The following is a 17,616-nucleotide window of genomic DNA, read 5'->3' on the forward strand; positions in this document are numbered from 1 at the left end:
ATCATTCAGATACGCACCATGAGCTGGAAGAAGAACCAGGCCTGTTGCAGTGCTGCCTCCCTCACTGTGCTGGTGCTCACCACCCACTGTAGTGCCAGCTCCTCATGGAGCAGCTACACCAGTTAGTAAACAGGATCAGAGAGAAACACCCAGGCAGAGCGCAGTACACCACGGTTAGCAACACAGTGGCTAACGCAGGAAAAGTTAGCTGAAATACCCAGGTAAAAATGTGAACGTGTGAAAATACTGAGCTAACACCAGTACCATACAATCGCTCATAAAAAGGTAGGGCTGTCTGTCTGCTAACAAACACACAGTGTTAACACTAATATTGTAGAACACTAACAGGTCTTATAATGTAGGCTTATTCGATAACGAACTTTACTCATACCTGGCTTTGATGACTGTGTCAACATTCAAAAGCTGATGCATTAAACAACTACTTATCTCACTCTCTCACACACACACAGAGACACACACACACTTACAATATGAACTGATAAGCACCTGTGTGTGTGTGTGTGTTACACATACTGACAAACACAGCATGGATGAGGACGGACAAGGGTGTTAATATCGTGTTTTAGACAGTGTATGACAACGGTACCTTCTTGGCAATCTGTCTTGTTGGAGCTGAACAGAAGGTGGCGCTGTCCACAAAGGCAGACATGCGATTGCAGCCACGATCACTTGCCTGACAGAGTAGTGGAGCGATGGAAACACAGTGATGAAGACAAAGAGCAGGAGTCAGCAAGGTGGAAAAAGATGAATGAAAAATACAAGAAATGTGATGGATGGCTAGAGGACTTCCTGGACTCAGTTGACTAGCTTGGATATGACTGACGTTAGTGCCAATTGAGGTTCAGATGTCCCATGCGGTTGGTAGGATGAAATGTGATCCTAGTGAAAAGCATAATTGTGAATAACGAGGCTGAGTCGAGCTTAGCCAAGGAGGGCGAAAAGGAACAGACCAATGACAGACAGACAGACAGCTGACAAAACGGACCGTAGACAAACGCACAGCGCAGCAGCCACATAGGAGTGGAGGAGGGAAGGGCAGCGAGGAGGGTGTTTGTTGGGTACGGGGTGAACATGGGGTTTGTTCTGGTGGCCAAAGCGCTACAGAATGTTCAGATAGAAATGTATCGGGTAGAACAGACGCCATTGGCTCGTGTAGAATAGGGAACCACGTCCGCTCTAGTCATTGTATTTCTCTCTGCAACGTTCTGAACAATTCTCGTTACTGAATGAACCGGCACCCATGGTGGAGGGGTAGGTAGTTGAAGGTAGGGAAGGAGGGTTGTTGGCACCTGCTTGAGCTCACAGGTGAAGTTGGGGTTCCGGCGTAGCACAGCTCTGGAGCCCCCGGGGGCATAAGCAGAGTTTACCCAGGAGTGGGAGCGGTCTATCCCCTGAACATCATATCACATCAGCCACCACACCGACACACAGGCAGCCACAGGCCATGGGGGAGAGAGGGAGCGAAGGAAGGTTAGGGAGGGTGGGAAGGAGGGGTGGAGACTAGGGTCAAATGAGAAAGAGAGCGAGAGAGAGAGAGACGGGGGGGGGGGGGGGGGGGGGGGGTAGCAAGGGATAGAACACAGAGGGCCAGACAGACATAGGCACATCACATGATTGCATAATTGACAACAGTGGTGGAATCAACCAACCATTGGCACAGAGACAGACAGGAATCACAGGCATGCATATCAAGATACGACACTGGAGTGCCACTACAGGAGGACGAGGGGAGTCTGATTGTATGTTTATTCACAGGAAACACATCGGCCAGCGTACATTTAAACAGCCAGAATGCCATTTAACCCCAATTTGAGTAAGTGTCTACGTTTAGACTGGAAGAGGCAGCAACACTATCATAAGCACACAGATAACATATTCAGGAGTTTGTCACATAGTGCCTTTGCTTCCCCAACTAGAGGAGAAACGGAACAGGTTGTATTTACAGTGCCTAGACAGGACAGGTTGTATTTACAGTACCTAGACAGGACAGGTTGTATTTACAGTACCTAGACAGGACAGGTTGTATTTACAGTGCCTAGACAGGACAGGTTGTATTTACAGTGCCTAGACAGGACAGGTTGTATTTACAGTGCCTAGACAGGACAGGTTGTATTTAAAGTACCTAGACAGGACAGGACAGGTTGTATTTACAGTACCTAGACAGGACAGGACAGGTTGTATTTACAGTACCTAGACAGGACAGGTTGTATTTACAGTGCCTAGACAGGACAGGTTGTATTTACAGTGCCTAGACAGGACAGGTTGTATTTACAGTGCCTAGACAGGACAGGTTGTATTTACAGTACCTAGACAGGACAGGTTGTATTTACAGTACCTAGACAGGACAGGTTGTATTTACAGTACCTAGACAGGACAGAACAGGTTTTATTTACAGTACGTAGACAGGACAGAACAGGTTTTATTTACAGTACCTAGACAGGACAGGACAGGTTGTATTTACAGTACCTAGACAGGACAGAACAGGTTTTATTTACAGTACCTAGACAGGACAGAACAGGTTGTATTTACAGTACATAGACAGGACAGAACAGGTTGTATTTACAGTACCTAGACAGGACAGAACAGGTTGTATTTACAGTACCTAAACAGGACAGAACAGGTTGTATTTACAGTACCTAGACAGGACAGAACAGGTTGTATTTACAGTACCTAGACAGGACAGAGGACAGAACAGGTTGTATTTACAGTGCCTAGACAGGAAAAAGGCCATGTCTAACATAGCTGTATTACAGGAGAGGAGCCAATGCGAGAACTCAAATCAATACAATTTGATTTGTATTGGAGGTAGAACTGACCTTGCTGCCGATGATCCTCTGCACCTCCTCGTCAGGTGACGTGGGGGTGCTGGCCAGGTCAGGGTTGGAGTTACTGATGCTCTTGGAGCGGGCCAGGTGCAGGGTGCTGGGGCGGGCCGTTGCCCTGGACAATGTGGCGTACTGGATGGGCAGCTCGTAGGCCGGGGTGGCACCCCCTGGTCAGGGAGAAGAGGAGGACACTGATGCCAAAATACACACTTATGCTCATTTTAGTAGTTGAGTGAGAATTCTCCAACCACAAGGTTAAATGAATCACACCCAAGCACATCAGAGATATGGATAGATTAAAATACTCTTCCTTGAAAGCATTGGGACTACATCATTACAGCTGGTGTGGAGATATAGTGAATCTTCATTGTCTGCTGTTCCATTCCTCACCAGTAGGGGGCATGGCAGGCTCGGCAGTGGGCAGGTGGAAGCAGTAGTGGATGTAGGAGGCCAGAAGGTTGTTCCTGCCATGCTGGTCCTGGTTCCCCTCCAGGTTCTTATGGATCTGGTTGACCAGCAGGGACATGGCCTCGAACGCTGCACGGCCCAGGTTCACTGAGAGATGGGAATGGGGAAAAAGAGGCAGAGATCACACATGGGTTTGCACTTTTGGGGCTGTTCCATTTATTACATTGTACAAGGCAAGCTCAATCGAGCGTAGACATAAAATATTTTAAAAATGTATCCTAGACCTGGGAGAAATATTTGACCAGGAGTGTTTCTGCGGGAGAGATGAGGATCTTGAAAGGGCGATGAGGGATGAGTCAATCTAAGATGGCCGCCCTCTGTAAAGTCGGCAGAGCCACTCACCGATCTGTCCTGCGATTACGGGCGGGTGGACGATGAGCAGGATGAGTTTGGAGAGCAGCTGGTGGAGGAAGCGGACGCAGGTGTCGAGTAGCGCCCCCCGCAGGCCGGTCATGCTGGCCTTCAGCTCACCCTCCACGTTGGCCTCACTGATGATACAGTCCTTCAGACGGAACGGGAACGAGTACTCCTCCAGGACATAACACAGGGTGAAGAACTTATCCAGGTGGGGGTCCTAAGAGACAAAGTCACATGGGGGGGGGGGGGGGGGGTAATTAATTTAATTTACAATCCCATTGACTAGAGTGAGGTAAAGAGAGAGAGAGGAGAGAAGTGAGAGAGAGAAAGAGAGAGAAAGCGAGAGAAAGAGAGTTACCTGAGTGTGAACTGAGGAGGCAGCTGTCACCTCCACATTGAACACCTGCTTGTGATTATCCACCCACTTCATGCCTGGAAGCTGCACCTGCAATACACACACATTACCTACATCAAAACTCAGCCACACACAGACTAAGCATACAAACTCATGAGTTCATGAGAACTGAGCACGCATGTGCTCGCACACTTACGTCAGGGGTGAGGACGGAGTAGCTGGGTGGTGGTTTCTCCACAGAGACCGGCAGACTGAAGGAACCGGTCCGTAGGCGGCCATGTTGCATCAGAGGAATCCACTGTGGACAGACAATTTAATGCACATTATTACATCACTCATAAATAAAAGACACAGCACAGCCAATCACTGACACTTCTAGTGTTTCAAAGGCCTAAATATTAGTATCTTGTAACTGAGGTATGTAATGGGTAGGGAGGCACCCTAACTTGGGTCCATAGTTTTCCCTGGTCAGGTAAGTGGAAAAACCTCTGGGTCCCAGTGAAGCGTACTCACGGTGTATCCCACAGGGGTCTCCAGGGGCGTGTTCTGTTTGGGCTGACAGCTGATGTGGTAGAAGGTGAACAGGAGGTGGTGGTTGTCCGTCAGGTTGGCTGGAATCTTCATCTTCACCTCCTCATAGAACTCTGGAGACCTGAGGGGAGAGAGAGAGATAGGTGAGAGAGGGAAGGGGAGGAGGAAAGAGACAGAATGAGAGGATGAGTGTAACAGGAAAGGTGTGGAAGGGAACGGGCTCTTACTTGTCATGGTAGATGACGGGTGAATAAGTCTCTGTGAAGAACTCAGCACAGCTGGATTTCCCAAAGATCACCTATTATGATGAGAGGAGACAGTGTTTATTGGATCTATGCCCTTGCACAACCCCCCCCCCCCCCGCACCACCTTTGCCCTCAGAGCATTCTTGATACACAAGGGAAACTGTTGAGCGTGAAAAACCCAGCAGCGTTGCAGTTCTTGACACACTCAAACAGGTGCCTGGCACCTGCTACTATACTCCGTTCAAAGGCACTTAAATATTTTGTCTTGCCCATTCACCCTCTGAGTGACACACACACACACACACACACACACAATCCGTGTCTCAACTGTCTATAAACCTAAAAATCTATATTTAACCCGTCTCCTCCCCTCCATCTACACTGTGGATTTCACAATTGACATCAATAAGGGATCAAAGCTTTCACCTGGTCAGTCTGTCATGGCCTAATGTTTTGTAACTCTGTATGTCCATAAAGGAATTTACCAGAATCCTTCTCAGAACTGCTATGTAAATAACATGTCATACTAAATTAAATGTAAGGTTCCTTAGCATTACAGTTGGAAGTCTTCCAGATGAAGTCATTTATAATTAACTGGTTTCTAAACATCATTCATTGAATATTACATTTTTTTTGTTTGTTTTACATTTTATGGACTGGGAATATGTCCAATAGTTGTTTAGAAGTCTCCACAGGGCTCCTTCAATGGATTAGGACATTGTTGCCAGGGTCCCAGATTAGATTAGGGTGTGTCCTAAAGGCTCCAATCGGATTAAGAATCCACTGCACTGAACAACACCACAGCTTTTAGACAGGAAGTTAATTCTGCAGTAAAACCCTCCTTCAGTTTGTTATAACCATCAAAAAGGTTGGCTGTTTCCAAAAAACAGGAACTAGGGTTACCTACCCCCAACTCAGTTAAACACACTAGACATTCTTGTAGAGTGACCAACTCTTGTGGGGCACATCATATTTCACAGCATCAGGTTTTTCTTTGTGAGGGGGACACCATTGTTCTGAGACCACTGTGTTACAAATCTGTAGAGGTTTCCTGTTTTGTGATTGGCCTGCTTCACCAGTCCACCAATCACTCACCGGCATGGCCAGACTGGGATCCTCTCCTGCCATGAACTGCACCTTGACAGCAATGTTCCTGACTGAGCCCTGCCGACTGCTGAAGTTCAGGCTCTGGGGGTAGATATAGAGCAGGTTCCTGGAAGTGGAGAGGAGGAGGACAAGATGAGAGAGAAGAAAGAAATGGCAGTGAATTTGAATTCCATAATACAACCCGGAAGGCATAGAGGGGTCATTACACTCTAGTTTCAGCTCAGCTAGCCTACACGCTGCGGCTGCCTGCCAACATATCCTCCCTCCTAAATAACGCACGGACCACAGGGAACATGTATGGTCAAATCAATTCTATCCGGCACGTGACTACAAAAACAGAATATCTAGCCTAAATAAGAGGGTGGTATTAGGTCATTGCTGATTTACTGCAGATTTATAACAAATCAAAAAAGAAATCTTAACAATTAGGCCTATAAAGTGAGAAGGATTGGGAGAGAGAAAACATGTGTTTCGAGGAAGCATGTGTGACCGAGCAGGGTGTGAGTGACCTTCAACTCCTGTCCAAGTCAAACATGTGAAAGAACTTCAGAGCATACCAGTATATTCCAATCCAAAATGTAATTTACTTAGCAAGAACATTGTTCATTTATCTAGTATCCACACACTCACAAACAACACAGAGCAGTGTGACATATTGTTGTGGTCTGATGGTCAGCCCAATATAATACAGTGCCCGGTTGCATTAAACATCTTAAGTGTTTCTCTTAAGGATGTACCTTAATGAATAATGTTCCCTTACCTAAGATAATTGTTGAATTGCGCTGCATAGAGCCCCTCAAACATTTCCCATAGGTAAGGGCATACTTAAGGGTACTTTAAGGATAGTTTGAAGGCATGTATGGCAGAAACATTATCTGGTTACCATGGAGATGACCCGATTACTGACCGAAGGTCTTGTCAAAGAGCATTTATTTTTTGGGAGATTGCAAAATAAAACTTATACATTCAAGACAGGAGAAACAAATTGATTCAGAAGATAATTAAACAAGTTTATTTTAGTTACCTTTTTCTCAACTTGTTTCTATTCATTTCTAAAACCGTCACGCTAACTTACAGAGTAGGTAGCTAACTAGCCAGCTGGCTTTGTAGCCATTGATTGTGCACCTTCCATTGTTTAGCTAAGTAACTAGCTAGCTGGTTGAGGTTTTCCTTTTGCAACCAGAGCAGAGGAAAACATTCACCTTCACAAGTTCTGTTGACATTGAGATCCATACTGAATGAAGCACTTAAGGGACCTCATGGGCACCATTAACCTTTTCACTTCATTTAAGAGAGAAATTCACTTTAAAATGTTTTGTGCATCTGACTTAAAGTTAAACTTGAGATATTTTATGCAACCAGGCCCTGGTCCATATCTACCAGGACAAACAGAGACTCAGTTGATGTTAATGTAGGTCATGTGTATTTGACACCTGGAAGCCTGACAGAGTTACTCCAGAGGTTGGGATGAATGCCAAGGTCAGCCTGACTAAGGCCACAGAGCTGATCTCTGATTGGACCATGACTGAGCTAATGTTCCACAGTCATTTTGAACACCCAATATAAAAGAGTCGTATCATTACTGATATCCGATGTGAGATGAAAAAGATACTACAGACCTGAGGCACTTAGACATACAGCTGAGAAAAGGTACCTTTTTAACGACAACTGAGGATCAACAACACCCTTAACAAAGCTTTAAGACAAACAGGCATAGGAAGGGGCACTGGGCGATTCTCACAAGATTTCGAGTCGATAGTCTCTCTGAAGAGATAAATAAATCATCTCTCTATATAGCCTCTGTCCTCAGGTCAGGATGAGGGCCACACTACTCTGCCTGCTGTGTATGGCCATGTGTTTAACAGGGATCCCAGCCAGCCCCGTCCGGAAGGCCCAGAAGAACAACCAGGCTGCCCCCATTGATGACATGAACGTGCTGATGTATGGCGTGCTGCAGTTCAGCGAGACCCTGCACCACGTCTACGAGAGCACCGATGCCAAGTTCGCGCGGATCGAGAGGTCGCTGAGGAGACATGAGGAGAGGCTGGAGAGGCTGGGCCAGGAGGCAGGCCAGGCCGCAGAGAAGGACAGACAGATGAGACAGGTGCTAGGACAGATACAGGTGAGGAAACATACTCGTCCTGCTCTGACGAAGATCTACTGTGAACGGAAACTTGCCAATTAAATTACTGAAATGTCCATAGCTCTAAGTGGGCAGAGGCTTTTTATTCAGTAGAATTTCAATCTTGCACCGTAGCTACTCTGTCAGGTGTACTTTAGATGTATCTATTTACTGGAGAAAACACACCCAGTCAGACACCTCAAACTAACTCTGACAGTGTCATCAATTGGTAGAGGGTTAAGCACTTAAAATGATGATCAATTTGTGGATTTCACTCCAGAGCGACAGGGCAGACAGAGATAACCCTACTTTGCCAACAATCTGAAATCCCAGTCAGTCAGATAAGCTCTATTCCTCTGGGCTCCAACAGGGAGAGAGAACAGCTGAACAGACACCATTGGCTATTTGGCTGAATGGGCCAATAACTGCCATGAACCTGAGCACTCAATTATCTGGCTAGCTATTCAACATAAACACAGAGCCATGTACATGTTCGTTTTGTTTACTCAATATAGATCCTAATGTTCTGAGAACAGAGAATGGCATTGGCCAGCCAGTGTATGTTGAGGCCAAGGCAGTTTGAGCAGCTGGTCTGAGATCAGTGGGAGGGAGAGGATTTAAAGCCAGATGCTCTTTTCCAAGGGCCAGATGGCTGGGCTGCAGTCAGAGGCTGAGGAGGCCGAGGGCAAGGTGGCCCGGGTGGAGCAGGAGGAGGGGGATCTTAGGACCAAGGTGATCAACCTGGAGACATACCTTCAGAACTACCCCCCCAACAGCATACAGGAATTAAAGGTAAGGTACACTTCTCAATCACACACAGATTACGCCAAACAATCCAATGCCAACACACACAATCTGTTCTATTCCATTCATAAATTCAGATGTGCGTGTGTGTTTTCAGGATAGAGCGTTAAAACACTCCAGAGTTCTGGAGGGCCTGCTAACATGGACACAGTTCCAAAAACAGAGCATTGAGAGTCAGAACCAACAGTTGACCAAGCTACAGAAACTGGTGTGTATAATAGCTGAACATAGTTTGAAAAATGCTAAATAGAATCTGCCCATGATTGATGTAGTGATGGACGCCGTGTTTGACGAAGTTTGCTTTGTTTTTATTTCAGAGTGAAGCCAGGAGACAGCCAGTCCTTAGTCACATCGCCTGATGGTTCCGCTGAATCTTAACACCAGCTACTGTAGCTAATACACTCCATGACTTTACCCTGGTGCATAAATACCGTCTACTCGTTCAACCATAATTCACACAGAACAAACATTCCCACCCAATAAACAGAATTACAATAACATGATATATTTATACCACTGTATTATATTTCCGAATACAATTAATTGTGTTCAACACAAGCCCTTTTTTTATTGTACATGTTCTTTATTTTAATTCTAATTCATGCTTACTGCTGTCATATTGTATATTTTGTGTGCAAATAAAAATCTGCAAATATCATCTCTGATCTGTGGTGTTTATGCAGCACATGACATGTAAAATCTATGTATGATCTATGACAGTGTATGAGAGTCTACTGACCTGTAGGTGGTGTGAGGTGTGTAGACTGACCTGTGGGTGGTGTGAGGTGTGTAGACTGACCTGTAGGTGGTGTGAGGTGTGTAGACTGACCTGTAGGTGGTGTGAGGGGTGTAGACTGACCTGTAGGTGGTGTGAGGTGTGTAGACTGACCTGTAGGTGGTGTGAGGGGTGTAGACTGACCTGTAGGTGGTGTGAGGGGTGTAGACTGACCTGTAGGTGGTGTGAGGGGTGTAGACTGACCTGTAGGTGGTGTGAGGGGTGTAGACTGACCTGTGGGTGGTGTGAGGGGTGTAGACTGACCTGTAGGTGGTGTGAGGGGTGTAGACTGACCTGTAGGTGGTGTGAGGGGTGTAGACTGACCTGTAGGTGGTGTGAGGGGTGTAGACTGACCTGTGGGTGGTGTGAGGGAGGTAGACTGACCTGTAAGTGATTTAAGCGGTATAGTCTGACCTGTAGGTGGTGTGAGGGGTGTAGACTGACCTGTAGGTGATATAAGCAGTGTAGACTGACCTGTAGGTGGTGTGAGGGGTGTAGACATAGCGGGCAGGGAACTCCAGCACCTCCTTGGTGGGGCGCACCCTCAGGTCAGGGTAGGGCTTGACATGGAGCAGCTCAGGAGACAGGCAGTAGTGAGGAGAGTCTGGGGCTGGAGAGATGTCTATCTTCAACTGGGCTAGGGACAGAAGGAGCAGGAAGAGAGAAAAAAACAAGGTTACACCTGTGAACATAAAATATATTCTCTATTCCTATAGGAAACTTGTGCAGGTAATTACATATAAACATTTGTGTGTGTGTGCTGTGCATGTCATCCAGAAACTTGTAGAGGTTTTCATCAATTAGCCTGTCCCCCTCCTATAGGTACCTGTGACAGGTCTCAGTCTGCGTAGGACAGAGGATGGTCTGCGCATGTCTGCCAGAAACTTGTAGAGGTCTTCATCACTCAGCCTGTCCCCCTCCTACAGATACAGAGATCATAGTATATCAGCACACAGACACATCTGAGACAGGTTACAGTGACTATAACAAGTATTCATATCCAATGGATTTCTTCACATTTTATTGTTATAAAGTGGGATTAAAATAGAGAAAATACTCTGCAATGTCAAAGTAGAAGATAATTTATATTTGTATACGATTTTATGAAAAATATATCTTGATTAAATCAGTATTCACCCTGAGACAACACATGTCAGAAACACCTTTGGCAGCAATTACAGCTGTGCGTCTTTTTGAGTAAGTCTAAGAGCTTTGCACATCTTGGTTGGGAAATATTTGCCCATTATTCTTTTCCTTCAAGCTAATTGCTAGATAGCACTTTTTTCAAGTCTTGCATTACATTTTCTAGGAGATTTAAAGGGATAGTACAAGATTTTGGCACGCAAGCCATTAAACTCTGTTTTAAAATCACAATTGGCCTTCATGGTGAAAACCCTGAGTGGTTTCCTTCCTCTCCAGCAACTCAGTTGGGAAGGATGCCTGTATCTTTGTCATGACTGAGTGTTTTGATACATCCTCCAAAGTGTAATTAAGAACGGGATATTCCGCTTTGTGGTTGAATCTGTGCTTGAAATTCACTACGTGACTAAGGGACCTTACAGATAATAGTATGTGTGGGGTACAGAAATGAGGTTGTCAATCAAAAATCATGTTAACCCCTATTATTGCACACAGTGAGTCTGACTGACCTGTTTGAAGAAGTTGGTGACTGTGAGAGTGGCTGGACGGAAGGTGGCAAAGTTACACATGTCCTCTCCTACACTCATCCGCTCAAACCCTTTCTTCTTTCTCTCGTTCCATGTTCCATGGCCTTTCCGCTCTGACAAAAAGACAAGTCATCCGTTTAGAGATGAAATAACAATTATTACATACTCATTATGAAATTGTGAAGTGTCTGAGTGTGACTGCTGTAAGGAATTCCAACATGTATTTCCAAGTGTATATTAAGAGAGAACCTGTCAGTCCCTCCAAGATTCTACGATCGCATAATTCTATGCAAAAATCAACCAATCAGCGCATATTATGCGAGAGCTCGCAATTTTGACCAATTCCCGCATAAAAAGGGTCCAATCAAAGGCGGTTTCTTATTTTTTAACCAATTACTGCACTGTTACCGTGGAAAATGGCCCAATCCAAACACACGTCAACAAAGTTTTCCTCCCCTGGCCTGTCAGCGTATTCACGTGCAAAGATGATGGGTGATTGTTGATGGCTGACAGGCAGTACAATGTACAGAAAACAATCTCATTTGCCAACAAAAATAACAGCTAACGACCGTGCGAAACAATTCCCAAACCTTTCTGGAAACTAGAGAAAGTCGACAATCAACAGTCACTTGGGATCAGCAAAGCACATGAGAATGTCAGAACAGTTCCCACAGTAGCGGCAGACCACCATGACAGAAGTGGTAGCAGGGAAGACTGTGGCAAGCGCTGAAAGAATCAAGGTGAGTGGCGTTTTACCCCAGTCTGTCTATAGAGAGCGCTGCTCAAAGCACTGAGTGCAATTGGTCAGCTTTGCCGTTTTAAACTCTCTGCAAAACTTAATAGGGATTTACGAAAGCACCATCTTTCTGGATTAAAAAAAAAAATGGAATAATAATCAACCACAACTCCTATTTTTACGTGCTCTGTTCTTTATCTCCCTTAAGACCATTTTAGGAGAAAAAAATCACAATCTCAAGAATTTTGAAGACAAGTTAATAGCATGAAATATCGATCCTCGAATTGAAAGTGATCGATCAACTTTGAATCATTTTTTTTTTAAGCGAGAGGGAGAGAATGAGTAGGAATGGGAGGTGCGTCTCGTATTGATAGCAAGCCCCAAGCCTGATGGAGAGGTGTGTGTGAGTGGATTATGACAGAGCTGTTTGTTCAGGAAAATCAACAGAATTGAGCACTTTAGATGTTTAATTGTTTGTCTTATGTATTCTACTTAAAATCATCCTAAAACTTAGCACATATGACTTATTGCTTTATATGAAATGAACGTGAAAAGAAAACGCCTCAAAATGTATCGCAGAATTTCAGAAAAGCTGCCACAAAATCAAGCATTCCCCCCCCCCCCCGCAGAAATCACAAAAGAATGTCACAAAATCCTGGGGGGACTGATCTGTGTATGTGCTTGACATCCTAACTGCGATTAAACCAGGGGGCGTTTGGTTGAGGTCAGAGGTCATAACTACCAGAGTCAGAGTCGGGGTCAGAGCGCTCCAGCCCCCCCACACTGCTGACGATGTTGACCAGGTGGATGGCCGTCCAGGCGAAGGGCATCCTGTACCTCCCCAGCCTGCTACACGACGTCTCCGCCTGCAGTCGCAGCTTCTCCAGCTTCTCCTTGTGCTAAACAGAGAGAGACTGACTGACTGGTGGGGACTGGAAGACTAGATGGGAGCTTGCTCTATCAAGGGCCTTGAGAAAAGGCCTTTGCTATGTGATACTGTAATATTTATAGAATGTTTCAGCGTTTGTTGGACATTGAGCTTCAGAATAGGGAATTGCAAATATTGCAGTTGTCTGACTAGACAGAATTGAGAAATGCTGATGGCTACCCAGCTGGACAGAGTCCCATGTGCATGACCCCATGCACGCATGTACACATGCAAAGAAAAGACCAATAGAAGATAGATACTATGAACTTACTGTTACCTTTGATGAGTCCGACTCTTTCATGACCATGTAGGGTTCACAGGATTCCCCTATGTCTCCCTGCTGAAGGACTTTCTCCAGCTGAAACACACACACACACACACACACACACACACACACGTGTGTAACGGTGAACATTGCTGACCTGACCATTATTTGCAAATGGTGCACACATGGTGCAGGCACACACATTTCTAAAGCAATATATGAACTGCAAATATTGGATGCATCTTCAGAAAAACTCATGTCACATTCACTAGTTAAAAGACAAATAGGTCGTTGCACTTCACTGTCACCTGTGTGGCAAAGCTTACAGAACTTTATCTAAAGTAAATAAGTGATATAATGCAGCCATGATAAGGTATTGCAAAGCCACTTGGCATGAATCATTCTGGTGGCTGAAGGATACTCCACTGATTTGTCTGGGATGGTCTGCTCAAATACAGTTTACACAGCAAATTGGCCAGTGTTACCTTGTACTGATTTGTCTGTGTCACATAAGAGCCCCAGTGTTGGTGTTATTAGCCAGTGTTGGTGTTAATAGCCAGTGTTGGTGTTAATAGCCAGTGTTGGTGTTATTACCCAGTGTTGGTGTTATTAGCCAGTGTTGGTGTTAATAGCCAGTGTTGGTGTTAATAGCCAGTGTTGGTGTTAATAGCCAGTGTTGGTGTTAATAGCCAGTGTTGGTGTTAATAGCCAGTGTTGGTGTTAATAGCCAGTGTTGGTGTTAATAGCCAGTGTTGGTGTTATTACCCAGTGTTCTAATGCTGGTAGATTTTTGGAATTGTTTGTTTCAATTGATTGATTAATTAGTCTTATGCTACACTAATCTAATCTGTTAGTTGGATTTATTGCGCCCGTTACTGAAATGATTGTTCCAGTTTAGATGGTTTAGGTCGTCTCACATCTTGGTCCTCCTGACCATGGCAGTCATTCTGAATGCAGGTTGTGCGTGAAAACATTTCAAAATGTTGGATATCTCCACTCTAGCTGGATTCCAATGGAAATTACACCACTTTGAAAGCCAGCATAATTTGACTTGCAAATAAAACTCAAAAGAATAAAAAGGAACGTTTTACATCTTCCTAAGTCTGAGGGGGGTTTTAACCTTCCAGACTTGGGAATTGTATCAACTCGCCACACAAGTCTTCTACTTGCGACAGAGTTAAATGCACTAAAGAGGAACAATGGGTACATATTGAAGATGCGCATGCTCATCCCCTGAATCTTTCATGTGTCAATTTTCAAAAGGATAAAGCTGAGAACATTAAAGCAGCAATACGTAGATTTTTGGGCAACCCGACCTAATTCACATAGATGTGTCATTCTCATTGAAAGCAAGTCTAAGAAGCAGTAGATCTGTTCTATGTGCACTATTTCTATGCTGACTGTTCTTAAGTTTTGTTTTTGCTCTTTTTACTTTCGGTTTTGTACAATAGCTTCAAACAATATTTTTGGTTGTAGAAAATATATTTCACACCGGTTTAGATGGTACAATGATTCTCTACACTATACTTGTTTGTTTTGAAGAAAGCTTTTCAGAATTCACTGACAAATTGGTCCACATAGAAAACTGAAGGCATAGAAACCGTAAATGACTTGGTAATAGGAAATAAATATATTTCCATTACAGAATTAAAAAGCAATTTTGGTCTGACCAGGTGTAGATATTTTCGAATACATGCAACTTAAAAGTTTATTATCACAAAGTCTCGATTTGAAATCATTTGGACATCAGAGCAATCTTTAGAGAATCCAATTTGAGTCAGAAACTGATATTAATATGATAGGCTCTCTGCAAGGTTTTGTATATCTTACCTATCTAAAAATAACTGATATTGGCACAAGACGGAGGTAATGTTAGAACATAAATAAATACTGTTCATGAAAATGTTTAATCCAGTATAAACTAATGTATAGAATGTACTATACAAGAGACAAAATTCACTAATTCTACAGTACAACGGCAGAGTCATTTCTTAATTATACAACGGGGTGGGTCTAATCCTGAATGCTGATTGGTTAAAACTGCATTTCAAGCCGGTGTCTATTCCACAAGTTGTCATAGATTTAGTCAGTGGCGTCGAAATACCTTTATGCTCTGTTCCATCTGACTGTGCAGTCCACTGTCTCATCAGCCCAGGCAGGAAAGTTATACACTTCATCTCCACTATAAAAAGCATCTAGACATTATCTCACATTTCTTTTAGACTAATTTGTATAAACCTTGCTGTCTGTCTCTCCGACATTTGCAACATTGTTTTAATATTTAAAATTAGATCTCCTGCTGTCCCATAATAATGAATGAGTCAAGTCGAGACGAGACAGACAGGCAGTGTTTCAATGTGAGTCGAAATCATGAATCAGCTGGCATCATTTTTATGGATATTTACAAAAAAAAGGTCTATTGAAAAAAAGGTCAAATGAAACACAGCTAATTTGCAGTCTTTCCAACTTCAGTTTGAAGTGATAGTGTTACTATAGCTGTGTTGTTGGCTTGCTCCTCTGAACAACAGTGTCCTGATGAGAGAGCACATTTTCTATGCCAGGCGAATTTGAGCATCATTAGGACATTGTCATGGATGTATCTACAATAAATGACTATAAGTTAGCCGTAGTTGGCTAGCTAGAAAGCAAGCAAGGGATAAGAACGTTGCCAGCCAGTATGAACATTTATAACAAACGACTGGGTCGCATCCAAAGATAGTGTTGTTGATGTTTGTGCGCGTCTGTACGCTATCGTTTGTATGTGTATGTTTAGTAAAAAAATATATATATATATATCGCACCAAAAATAAATATTTGACTCGCAGGTCACTGTATTAGGGGAAAACTAGGCCCTCAAAATAAGGCTTATAAAATATGTCTTGTCTTAAAGAATATCATTTTAATGATAACATATTCACTTGGGATCTCACTTAGTGAAGGCTACAGGACTGAAAATGAATGACTGCAACAGCCATGTCTCTGTCACTAACAAATACAGTCATGGGTGGTAACTCTACAACTCACACGAAAGGTAAGGCACACTGGGAAATATGCAAATAAGGATTTACACTAAGCAAAGTGTTAATTTCACACTTAAAAGTGTGGACCCATATTGACACTGGAAGATAGTTACATTTAACTCTCTCAGTGTTTATTTAACAGTGGAGAATTTGCTGTGTAATTCAGTTCACACCTAAAAAACACTGTGGAAGGTGGATAGACGATAAAAGACTTTGTATCATTAAAAAAGTTCATATGGACTAGGGGTTTTCTCCTGAACATGTGACCGGACCAAGACACAGTCCTACAGAGAGTCAGTAGATTGTCATGTGACGTAGAGCCTCCTTGGACTCTCTGTATGTGCCCCCCCTGGTGGCCCTATGCCCAGTACCTTGATGACCAGGAAGATGTCTGCAGAGGGGTAGGTGATGGAGAAGATGGCTGAGCGAGCCAGGGTGGAGATGGCTGTGTGGGGTGTGTGGAGACGCAACAAACCCTTCATCTGATCTGAGTTCAGGTCAAAGTGGAAGTCCTCTGAGATCTGGGAGAGGGAGAAGATGAAATGTATGTTAAGGGATATTAATTAAGTTTTGACTCAGATTTAAAGCACAAGACCTTTGAGGCATACTGAGAGCTAGAATAATGTAATCAGTCAAAGCATGAGCTCAGCATGACATAAGCATAATATGATAATTCAAAAATAAACATGCTCTATATGTACACAGTCTAAACATTTCTAGAAAACTCATGGGTACCTTTTTCTTTTCCTTGACATCATAGAGAGCGAGGGTCCCAAATATTGGCTCAATTTCTATTTCAAATCTGTAGGGGGTACAAAAAGCACAATGTGTGTTTGGATAAGAAGGAAATATGATTGATAAATTAATAAAATGCCAATGTATTTACTATTGTGCTAACCTGAACTGTGACTCAGCACTTTACATTAGTGTGAAAAGGGTATAAGTGAAAGAGTGACCGACAAGGATCATTTTAGGAACGATAAGGACAGACACTCACTTGAGGGACAGACACTTGACCATGATCCTCTGACCACAGTGTTCTTTAGGGACCTCTGGGACAGAACATCTCTCCACAGCCTCATCCTGTCAGACAACACACATAGCCGTGAGAACATCAACACGACGGCGGCATTTACACAGCCAGACGCCATGGCAACGTTGACACAGACACCACAGTAGTGTGTACACAGACATAACGAAAGAGGGAGAGAGCATGAGAAGGAGACAGAGACAAGTAGGGCTGGGCGGTAAACGGTATACCGGTATTGACGCACGGACCGGGTTTGGGCGTTTACTTTACCTTCTATAACAGTATTTGAATGTTTTGTTTGTTAAATTTGATATGCCGCGTTCCACACAGACCTAGCCCCTCCCCGTCACCCATGGAGCG

At 43.9% G+C, this 17,616-nt stretch overlaps 2 protein-coding genes across 7 annotated transcripts in view; one reads left to right on the forward strand and one right to left on the reverse strand.

The window, feature by feature from the left end:
* The window catches only part of LOC110486360 (dedicator of cytokinesis protein 7), a 38,413-nt gene that overhangs the window by 11,904 nt on the left and 8,893 nt on the right, over positions 1–17,616 (reverse strand). Inside the window, exons 6-24 of one of the 6 annotated variants that reach the window (XM_036941065.1) lie at positions 17,224–17,309; positions 16,962–17,028; positions 16,598–16,747; positions 13,219–13,299; positions 12,756–12,912; positions 11,260–11,390; positions 10,437–10,530; positions 10,085–10,247; positions 5,898–6,015; positions 4,785–4,855; positions 4,540–4,678; positions 4,223–4,324; positions 4,030–4,116; positions 3,657–3,888; positions 3,237–3,401; positions 2,838–3,013; positions 1,311–1,412; positions 608–694; positions 18–113 (exon numbers count right to left, since the gene is read on the reverse strand). In XM_036941065.1, coding sequence (XP_036796960.1) covers positions 18–113; positions 608–694; positions 1,311–1,412; positions 2,838–3,013; positions 3,237–3,401; positions 3,657–3,888; positions 4,030–4,116; positions 4,223–4,324; positions 4,540–4,678; positions 4,785–4,855; positions 5,898–6,015; positions 10,085–10,247; positions 10,437–10,530; positions 11,260–11,390; positions 12,756–12,912; positions 13,219–13,299; positions 16,598–16,747; positions 16,962–17,028; positions 17,224–17,309 — 2,304 coding nt within the window. Of the gene's footprint in view, positions 1–17; positions 114–607; positions 695–1,310; positions 1,413–2,837; positions 3,014–3,236; positions 3,402–3,656; positions 3,889–4,029; positions 4,117–4,222; positions 4,325–4,539; positions 4,679–4,784; positions 4,856–5,897; positions 6,016–10,084; positions 10,248–10,436; positions 10,531–11,259; positions 11,391–12,755; positions 12,913–13,212; positions 13,300–16,597; positions 16,748–16,961; positions 17,029–17,223; positions 17,310–17,616 lie in introns of all 6 variants that reach the window. The other 5 variants (XM_036941064.1, XM_036941066.1, XM_036941068.1 and 2 more) reach the window with 5 other exon arrangements.
* Positions 7,487–9,493, forward strand: LOC110486361. Its single transcript, XM_021557888.2, has 4 exons — positions 7,487–8,031; positions 8,674–8,823; positions 8,933–9,043; positions 9,153–9,493. The coding sequence occupies exons 1-4, from the start codon at positions 7,726–7,728 to the stop codon at positions 9,192–9,194; spliced, it is 609 nt and encodes a 202-aa protein (XP_021413563.1). The 5' UTR covers positions 7,487–7,725; the 3' UTR covers positions 9,195–9,493.

This window comes from Oncorhynchus mykiss, chromosome 13, assembly GCF_013265735.2.
Source record: "Oncorhynchus mykiss isolate Arlee chromosome 13, USDA_OmykA_1.1, whole genome shotgun sequence".
Lineage (NCBI taxonomy): Eukaryota > Metazoa > Chordata > Actinopteri > Salmoniformes > Salmonidae > Oncorhynchus > Oncorhynchus mykiss.